The sequence below is a fragment of the Cherax quadricarinatus genome, chromosome 73 (genome assembly GCF_038502225.1).
Source record: "Cherax quadricarinatus isolate ZL_2023a chromosome 73, ASM3850222v1, whole genome shotgun sequence".
In the NCBI taxonomy this organism is placed as follows: Eukaryota; Metazoa; Arthropoda; class Malacostraca; order Decapoda; family Parastacidae; genus Cherax; species Cherax quadricarinatus.
In genome coordinates this window covers 12,981,209-12,991,660 of record NC_091364.1, presented here as the reverse complement: position 1 = coordinate 12,991,660, position 10,452 = coordinate 12,981,209, and the positions used below count along the sequence as shown (strand labels likewise).

The following is a 10,452-nucleotide window of genomic DNA, read 5'->3' as shown; positions in this document are numbered from 1 at the left end:
AACCTAACCTAACCTTACCTAACCTAACCTAACCTAACCTAACCTAACCTAACCTAACCTAACCTTTACCTAACCTAATCTAACCTAACCTAACCTAACCGAACCTAACCTAACCTAGCCTAACCTTACCTAACATAACCTAACCTAACCTTACTTAGCCTAACCTAACCTTACCTAACCTAACCTTACCTAACCTACCCTAACCTAACCTTACCTAGCCTAACCTAGCCTAACCTAACTTAACCTATCCTAACCTAACTTAACCTATCCTAACCTTACCTAACTTATCCTAACCTAACCTAACCTTACCTAACATAATCTAACCTATCTTATCCTAATCCAACCTAACCTAACCTTACCTAACCTAACCTATCTTATCCTAATCTAACCTTGTCTAACCATTACCTAACCAAACCTATCTTATCCTAATCCAACCTAACCTAGCCGAACCTATCCTAAAATATATTGGAACACCCCCAAAACACTATTTGAGTACTCCAGAATTACTTTGAACGACTCCATTTTGGATATATCCAAATTAGTTTTGAAAACTTTATCGTAAATCGAACATTATTTTCTTGTTGGTAAAACACGCTCAATGGTAGAAATATTTACTCGATTTCCGAATAGAAGCACTGTCCTCGCTCTGAGAGACTCATTGTGGGTCACCCCAACACATGGTGTAATGCGCTTCACACCCAAGGTAGAACATAACACCTGCGTCAACTCAGGACAGACAGGCGCCATGAAATGCCGGTAACATCCAAGGTAGAAAATCATCTCTTTCCAGACCAAATCTATCCTCTTGTTCTAAAATTTGGTGAGGTCATTGCTTTTTTAGTTCATTTTAAAATAATAAGGGGAAGATTGAGATATAACATTTGTATTCTACCTCAATACATTTTTTTCATGGTAAGGTTTGATTTAAAACTTCATCATGTCTTAAAAATTTTTATTAAACATTTCTCTTTTTAATGAATGAAACATATTAATCTTGGTGTAACAACACGATCTAAACATCATAAATCCTCCTCTCTAAGTCTTGTTCTTCCAAGTCCCGTCACATCGGTACCTGTAAATTTTAATATAATTCATTAGCATATAATGTGGAGAAATTTGCACCATCACCTGTAAAAAGATATAACCAACTAAAAGTTACTTATTTTTTCACTATCCCAAGCATATTCTTCTCTTTAACTTAAATATCTCCCCATTCATGACTTAAAAAAGCATGATCATGATGTAAGTATTATGGTAGACATGATTCTCGGTGTTCAGGTAGAGAAAGTCGAAAAAGGTAAGTGTTACATTTTCATGAAGAGATAAATATGAGTTATTAATTCAAATATATCTCTCTTCAAGTTATAATTACTTCCTCATAATAATTTAAATGAATTAAAGCACTGATACAAGGTAAATAATTTTGCTTACCTCATGAGGGATACCAAGCACTTCCTTCAATTCTAGAAGACAATAACTTCGAATCATCTTCTAATTCTTGACCTTGGTTAATGTTTTTCAATTCTTCTTTGACAACCATGGTTGATCGAATACCTTCTTCCTTAAATTTCATTATCATATCTTCGAGTATAGGTTTATAGTGCGTATTCCAGATATAATCATTTGAAGTTTCACACCTCCCAATACCTTTCAGAAAGATAACCTCTCGTATATTTTTATTGTCTTTCACACTTTTTATGAGTCTCTCAATGGATTCCTTGAAATATCTTATTCTGTCTGCGATAGTATCTTTCTTTAAACCATACACCAAATGAGCATCTCTTGATTTTTCAATTAAATTTTGAGAAATGGTATTTTCCTCCAATGGTCCAGCAATACCAAATTGGCTTATTATGGCTGCTAAATAAGGAAGATTCAATTTTCTTTGATCCGGTGAAGGTTCAAACTCGATAACATTTCCAGGAGCATCACGATCTTCAACTCTGCATCTTCTAAGATTAAATAATGGTTCTCTACTTCGATACACATCAGCATAAGGATATTTCTTACCCAAATAATAACTTGCACCATATCCTTTTATAGCAACACAATTCACATGAAAAACAATGCAGACGTTGTCACGACAATATTTTTCATCGTACAATTTTCCTTCTTCAATTTTAAAATATTTTTCCATCCTATTGGCTGTCTCCATTTTCTTGATCTGGTTAGTCGCACCCTGCTGGAAGAGGTACTAATGCACGACCATCAGAGAACAGAGATTTTTATACTCAGCACCGTTCCTGCCAGACGTATGATCTCTATTCAGTTGCCTAATAAGGTTTTTAGACTGCTGGTGAATAAAAAAGTATTATAGAGATATTTTATTTGACATATTTTACAATAATGATAACAATATTTCTATGACGTTTTTTTTTTTTTAATTCCTTTGCAAAATCAAGAACTTTCCCCTTGTTAACTTAAATGAACTAAAATGCTGGTGAATAAAACAAAAAAGTATTATAGAGATATTTTATTTGACATATTTTACAATAATGATAACAATATTTCTATGACGTTTTTTTAATTCCTTTGCAAAATCAAGAATGATTTTAAGATATGCATGCCAATCACCTCCGGCTGAAGCACACCCAATTCCTTCTGGAAACACGACTTTTTCCATTATAATCCCGTTGGGATCTGTTAATAACCACTTAGCAAGTTCATTCATGCACTCTTTGAACATAATCTCACGACCTTTCTTTGTATCTAAATATTTGCATGTATTATAGTAGGCCTTATCAACTTTACAGTTCATATAATACTTATGTGGAGGCCCCATCGCATACTGTGCGAACATATTAACAATCATGGGGTTATTTTTTCCATTATTTACAAATTTTATGCTTCCAAATTTATCACGAGTGACTTCACTAGCTAGATTTGCTTTATGACATCCAGGTGATCTAAATAAATAAGGATTGCTAAGTGGTAAAACCTGACTTAAAGCATCAGCAAGACCTCCCTTTTTCAATTTAACAGCGCAACAATTTGCTTGTTGTACTAAAAGAATTTTATCACTGCCACTAAAATCTTTTGTAATATTCCCTTGCATTACCAAAAGATATTTTTCTTCATCTTTTGTTGCTTCTTTACCTGCAATTTTGATAAAATGTTAGTATTATATCCCAAAAAATTAAGTTTGTTACACAACAAATGAAAAATATTTCTCATTAGAATTTCTAAAAATTACAATGTGGGTGAATTTTTACTCATTAATATCTCATTAAAAACTCACGTTCAAAATCTTCCATTGCTATAAGCATTTCTTTATCGGTGAGATATTGATCACATCCCTCCAAAACGAAGGAAGGTGACTGATCAAGGTCTTCTATCGAATTAATCATTTCTTTATCAGTTCAGTGGTGTGTAGACACTTGCTTCTGTAACAAATTTTTCACATGTAACTTCCACGTCTTCATCTAAATACTCTTGTAACTCAATATGGACGTGTCTTCTTATACTCTTTTCACCGCGAGGGTTGACAAATTAGTAGTTTTTTTATAACTATATGTGTAGAGAAATTTGTTCCATGAAAAACACTACGTGGCATCACCATGACGATAGGTGAATGAATCACCACGAGTTTAGTGTCATACAGGAAGGGGATCATAACTTACTTCAATGGTATTATTTTATTACTATACCGATGGTGCATACTTGGAAAATGCAAGAACTTTCCCCTTGTTAACTTAAATGAACTAAAAGTGTTTGGGGTAAGATAATTTGTTCAATGAGTATCGTGACGTCATTGCTTTTAGTTCATTTTAAAATAATAAAGGGAAGATGTTCTAACCTGTTTTAACGCGTTGCTGGATAGTGACGTCACAAGCAAGTGTTGCCAAAAATATTGTCTGAATAAATCTTTTTACTGAAAAATAATGAAAGTTAACACTTTTAGTTCATTAAAGTTAATAAGGGGAACACAATTTGAAATGGATAATATATATGCTTTGAAGAAATCCCCTGTAATGAGTATTTGTATTAAAAAAAAAAGATAATCGATGATGACAACGATTGAAATTTTTGGTATAAATATTTGGAGTGAAATGGTAAGGAATCACTTGAAGAAGAAATATGGAGGTGGTTGCGACAAAACATACTAGTGCGGTGTTTATAGAAATGTTATATACAATTAAGAGAGTCGAACCCATTCAAAAAAGAGTTGATGCGGAACCTGTTCTCTCAAAAGAAGAGATTGTAGCTGAGGTACGAGAAATGACTCAACGATGGAGCGAAGAAATATTGGAAATTATAAAGGTAAGCAAAATTATTTACCTTGTATCAGTGCTTTAATTCATTTAAATTATTATGAGGAAGTAATTATAACTTGAAGAGAGATATATTTGAATTAATAACTCATATTTATCTCTTCATGAAAATGTAACACTTACCTTTTTCGACTTTCTCTACCTGAACACCGAGAATCATGTCTACCATAATACTTACATCATGATCATGCTTTTTTAAGTCATGAATGGGGAGATATTTAAGTTAACGAGAAGAATATGCTTGGGATAGTGAAAAAATAAGTAACTTTTAGTTGGTTATATCTTTTTACAGGTGATGGTGCAAATTTCTCCACATTATATGCTAATGAATTATATTAAAATTTACAGGTACCGATGTGACGGGACTTGGAAGAACAAGACTTAGAGAGGAGGATTTATGATGTTTAGATCGTGTTGTTACACCAAGATTAATATGTTTCATTCATTAAAAAGAGAAATGTTTAATAAAAATTTTTAAGACATGATGAAGTTTTAAATCAAACCTTACCATGAAAAAAAATGTATTGAGGTAGAATACAAATGTTATATCTCAATCTTCCCCTTATTATTTTAAAATGAACTAAAAAAGCAATGACCTCACCAAATTTTAGAACAAGAGGATAGATTTGGTCTGGAAAGAGATGATTTTCTACCTTGGATGTTACCGGCATTTCATGGCGCCTGTCTGTCCTGAGTTGACGCAGGTGTTATGTTCTACCTTGGGTGTGAAGCGCATTACACCATGTGTTGGGGTGACCCACAATGAGTCTCTCAGAGCGAGGACAGTGCTTCTATTCGGAAATCGAGTAAATATTTCTACCATTGAGCGTGTTTTACCAACAAGAAAATAATGTTCGATTTACGATAAAGTTTTCAAAACTAATTTGGATATATCCAAAATGGAGTCGTTCAAAGTAATTCTGGAGTACTCAAATAGTGTTTTGGGGGTGTTCCAATATATTTTAGGATAGGTTCGGCTAGGTTAGGTTGGATTAGGATAAGATAGGTTTGGTTAGGTAATGGTTAGACAAGGTTAGATTAGGATAAGATAGGTTAGGTTAGGTAAGGTTAGGTTAGGTTGGATTAGGATAAGATAGGTTAGATTATGTTAGGTAAGGTTAGGTTAGGTTAGGTTAGGATAAGTTAGGTAAGGTTAGGATAGGTTAAGTTAGGTTAGGCTAGGTTAGGCTAGGTAAGGTTAGGTTAGGGTAGGTTAGGTAAGGTTAGGTTAGGTAAGGTTAGGTTAGGCTAAGTAAGGTTAGGTTAGGTTATGTTAGGTAAGGTTAGGCTAGGTTAGGTTAGGTTCGGTTAGGTTAGGTTAGGTTAGATTAGGTTAGGTAAAGGTTAGGTTAGGTTAGGTTAGGTTAGGGTAGGTTAGGTTAGGTAAGGTTAGGTTAGGTTAGGTTAGGTGCGTGTGTGTGTGTGTGTGTGTGTGTGTGTGTGTGTGTGTGTGTGTATGTGTGTGTGTGTATGTGTGTGTGTGTGTGTGTGTGTGAATATCTTGGTTACAGTGATTTTAGTGGATTTGAGATGCATTTGTGGATGTGAAATGTGATTTTTTTGTGTGTGTGTGTTCAGAAGAGGTGTGTTGGGAGATGGGTGAGTGGATGTGAAGAAATGCGGGTGAGATGGAGAGGGGTATGGGGAGGGTTGTAATTAGAAAAATGGCGAGATTTTACTGAATATAAAGGTAATGTGTGAATATTTTAAAAAGAAATTATAGAATTGAAAAGTTATGATATATTGGAAAAAGAATGGAGGGGGTGTTGAAAACATGTCGCAATAGTTGGGTAGTTGATGCGAGTATAATATTAATTTATGTGGATACAAGGAGATGGGTATGGAGAGGATTTTATTAGAATTTTAGTAGTAAAAAGAAGGGGAAAAAAATGTGAATAAATTGGTAATTGATGAGGGATGTGGGTAATGTAGTCGAAATAGAGATACCGAAAAAGATGAGTAAAGTGTTTGAGTTAGTTTTTGTGACTTTTTCTGATGTACTGTGTCCCCTTATTAACTTTAATGAACTAAAAGGGTTAAACCGAGAAAAAATTGTGGGTTGTGGATGTTGTGGGGTGTGTGTTAGGTGTCATAGTTTTTTTTTTGTGAAAATCTTGGTTACAGTGATGACATTAGTTAAAACGAGTAAAATTTGTTGGTAATTGATGAGGGTAGTGTAGTCGAATTAGAGTTACCGAAAAAAGATGATATAAGTGGGTTGTGATGAAATTAGTTTAAAAACGATATTCAAAGGTGTTTTGAAGGTGTTCAAGGGTGTTTATGTGAGTATTCAAATGATTATGAGAGTGTTTTTGGGGGTGTTCAAAGTAAAGTGTTTGAGTTAGTTTTTGTGACTTTTTTTCTGATGTATTGTGTCCCCTTAATAACTTTAATGAACTAAAAGGGTAAAAACGAGAAAAATTGTGGGTGTTGTGGGGTGTGTGTGCGTGTGTGTTAGGTGTCATAGAGTTTTTTTTTGTGAAAATCTTGGTTACAGTGATGACATTAGTTAAAACGAGTAAAATTTGTTGGTAATTGATGAGGGAAGTGTAGTCGAATTAGAGTTACCGAAAAAAGATGATATAAGTGGGTTGTGATGAAATTAGTTTAAAAACGATATTCAAAGGTGTTTTGAAGGTGTTCAAGGGTGTTTATGTGAGTATTCAAATGATTATGAGAGTGTTTTTGGGGGTGTTCAAAGTAAAGTGTTTGAGTTAGTTTTTGTGATAATGTTGTGAAGTCTGGAGACTGAGGGATGAGTTGTAATTTAATGAAATGTGTAAGTGCAGATAAATTAGAGATGTCAAATCTTATTTGGGAGTACTCAAATAGTGTTTTGGAAATGTTCAAAGGTGTTCAAAGGTGTTTTGAGTGTGTTCAAATGTTGTTTTTGAAGGTGTTCAAGGGTGTTTTGAAGGTGTTCAAAGTAAAAAGTGCGTATTTAACTTCGTAATATGTAAAATTGTGAGTAGTGAATTTAACGAAAGTGGATGTAAGCGATGTGGTGACTTTCTGATGCACTGTGTCCCCTTATTAATTTTAATGAACTAAAAGGGTTAAAACGAGAAAAATTGGGGGTTATGAGTGAAAATTGTGAGGTGTTGGTTGGAGTGTGAGGGTTTGGGAGGGTGGGGAGGAGGTTACTTCGTGGGGAGTGACCTGAGATGAAATAGTTAAAAAAATGTCTAGACTTGTGTTGTAAAGAAAATGTGGGTATTAACGAAAAAAATGTGTCTTTCTGATGATGAAAATGTTTTCCCTATGATGTAGGTACTATATCCCCTTATTAACTTGAATGAACTAAAAGGATCGACAAAGATTCAGCCTGTGTGCGCGGTCATCACGTGACGTCACTGACATAGGGGTAAGTCGACAAGATTCAACCTGTGTGTGTGGGGGTCATCGCGTGACGTCACTGACCGTCGAGTAAACACATTAATGAGTGGAATACTGACGTCACTGACCGCCGAGTAAACACGCTTTTTTAGTTCATTTAACTTGTTTAGACCTGTAGTAAGCATGCTTACCCCCAGAGGGGGGGATTCCAAAAACTTGATCCGAGGAATTTCGAAAACCCCATAGGGGGGAATCCAAAAAACTTGATCCGAGGAATTGGAGAATTTTGAAAACCCCATAGGGAGGAATCCAAAAAACTTGATCCGAGGAGATGGAGTCATGGTATTGTCGAGAAATTTTTGGGGTTGGGGGGTGAAAGGAGGGGTACCCAAAAAAACTTGATCTAAGGAGATGGAGAATTTCGAAAACCCCATAGGGGGGAGTATCCAAAACTTGTATTATCGAGAAAATTTGGGGATGGGGGGTGAAAGGAGGGGTACCCAAAAACTTGATCCGAGGAATTGGAGAATTTCGAAAACCCCATAGGGGGGAATCCAAAAAAAAACTTGATCCGAGGAGATGGAGTCAGGGTATTGTCGAGAAAATTTGGGGTGAAAGGAGGGGTACCCAAAAACTTGATCCGAGGAGATGGAGAAATCCAAAAAACTTGATTCGAGATCATAAGAATTCGAAACCCCCATAGGGGGGAATCCAAAAACTTTGATCCGAGGAGATCATAAGAATTTCGAAAATCCCATAGGGGGGAATCCAAAAAACTTGATCCGAGGAGATGGAGACTTTCGAAACCCCCATAGGGGGGAATCCAAAAACTTGGTAATATCGAGAAATTTTGGGATGGGGGTGAAAGTGAGAGGGGGAACCTCAAAAATTTGATCTGAGGAGATGGAGAGCACAAGAAAATGAAATTCAAAAAAAATTCGAAAAAAATCGGAAAAAAATTCGAGGCGCGGGGGCGATCTGGACGACGCTGCAGAAGGCGCAGCAGAAGGCGCGGTCGGGGGTCGCGAAGGGCGCGCGGGGCGGGCGGCGGGCGGGCGCGCGGGCGGGCGCGCGGGCGGGGCCCGCGGGCGGGCGCGCGCGCGGGCGCGCGGCGCGACGGCGGGGTCGCGAGGCGGGGGTCGTGGGTGGGGGTATTGGTTGGGGGGGTCAAGGGTGAGGTAGTCTCGAGGGCGAGGTCATGGTCAAAACCGGAAGTAACACCTAGGTGTGAAAAGGTGACCCTCCAGCCGCTGGTCCTAGACCGGATACACCGCCCTGTAGAAGGCCTAAACCGGATACACCTCCCTGTAGAAGGCCTTTTCCGGATACACCTCCCTGTAGAAGGCCCTTAAACCGGATACACCCCCCTGTAGAAAAGTTGACTACTTATATATATATATATATATATATATATATATATATATATATATATATATATATGTATGTATGTATATTTTTTACATGATGGTAGGATTGCTGGTGTCCTTTTTTCTGTCTCATGAACATGCAAGATTTCAGGTACGTCTTGCTACTTCTACTTACACTTAGGTCACACTACACATACATGTACAAGCACATATATACACACCCCTCTGGGTTTTCTTCTATTTTCTTTCTAGTTCTTATTCTTGTTTATTTCCTCTTATCTCCATGGGGAAGTGGAACAGAATTCTTCCTCCGTAAGCCATGCGTGTTGTAAGAGGCGACTAAAATGCCGGGAGCAAGGGGCTAGTAACCTCTTCTCCTGTATATATTACTAAATGTAAAAAGAGAAACTTTCGTTTTTCCTTTTGGGCCACCCCGCCTCGGTGGGATACGGCCGGTGTGTTGAAAGAAAGATATATATATATATACACACACACATATTTTTCATAGTTTAATAAAAATATACTTTTTCTCAACGGAGCAAACGTTGAGAAATCAACGATGGTTCACAGTTAAGAAAACGAACTGGTACAAGAAGGATATAAACCATACCACGGGTGGGGTTTGATCGCGGGTTCAAACCCCACCCGTGGTATGGTTTGTTTGCAATCGTGCCATTACAAAAACGTGAGAAAAGAAGGATATAATTAAGAGAGAGAAAGAAAATAGCTCCAACTCCTTGGATCACGAAAACTCGGTTATTTGTACCACCTCTGGTAGCCTCTCTTCCCTTATTATACCGTAACAAATAATATTACCTGTGAGAATAAATTTAACTGTCTAAAAAATGTATATTTTACTGCTTAAATAGAATATGTTTTAGTGTCTATATTGACTGCATTTACTGTCTAAATAGACTGTTTTACTGTCTAAAAGACGATATTTTAGTATCAAAACAGTCAATATTTACTATCTCAAAAATGACTATTTTAATGTCTGAATAGATTATATTTTACTGTTTAAATAAACTATACTTTAGTCTAAATAGATGACACATTACTGCTTAGAGTATGTTTTTCTGTCTAATTAAACTATGCTTCACTGTCGAAATCAGCTTAGTTTTACCGTCTACATATTTAACCGTCTAAATAAACGATATTTCACTGTCTAAATGACCTATATTTTACGTCTAAATTGCATTTTACCGTCTAAATAAACTACATTAACTGTCTAAATTAATGATTATAACTGGAAATAGACGACGGTTTAGTGCACAACGTGTTTTATTATATAAAATGTGTTATTACATATTTGTATTTACATAAAAGTAAATTACTTGTCGAAAAATATGTTCACACACACACACACACACACACACATATATATATATATATATATATATATATATATATATATATATATATATATATATATATATTAATGTTCGCAAAGGTATCTCTTGTATATCTCTGATATGGAG

At 36.0% G+C, this 10,452-nt stretch overlaps 1 protein-coding gene and 1 long non-coding RNA gene across 2 annotated transcripts; both read right to left on the bottom strand.

The window, feature by feature from the left end:
• Positions 1-938: 938 nt before the first annotated feature.
• Positions 939-1,671, bottom strand: LOC128686703 (uncharacterized). The gene is made up of 2 exons (XR_011394029.1): positions 1,432-1,671; positions 939-1,072 (listed from the first exon to the last, which is right to left on the bottom strand). It is a non-coding gene; the product is annotated as an uncharacterized lncRNA (long non-coding RNA).
• Positions 1,672-2,473: 802 nt separating this feature from the next.
• Positions 2,474-3,478, bottom strand: LOC128686727 (uncharacterized). The gene is made up of 2 exons (XM_053773753.2): positions 3,239-3,478; positions 2,474-3,096 (listed from the first exon to the last, which is right to left on the bottom strand). Exons 1-2 carry the CDS (start codon positions 3,345-3,347, stop codon positions 2,474-2,476), a joined length of 732 nt encoding a protein of 243 aa, XP_053629728.2. The 5' UTR covers positions 3,348-3,478.
• Between the last annotated feature and the right edge of the window lie 6,974 nt (positions 3,479-10,452).

What these genes read in the sequence shown, in the direction of transcription:
- LOC128686727 (XM_053773753.2), bottom strand. Translation starts at nt 3,347, where the DNA reads ATGATTAATTCGATAGAAGACCTTGATCAGTCACCTTCCTTCGTTTTG. An exon ending in AGCAATGGAAGATTTTGAAC is followed by an intron (nt 3,097 to 3,238) that starts GTGAGTTTTTAA and finishes TCAAAATTGCAG; the next exon opens with GTAAAGAAGCAACAAAAGAT.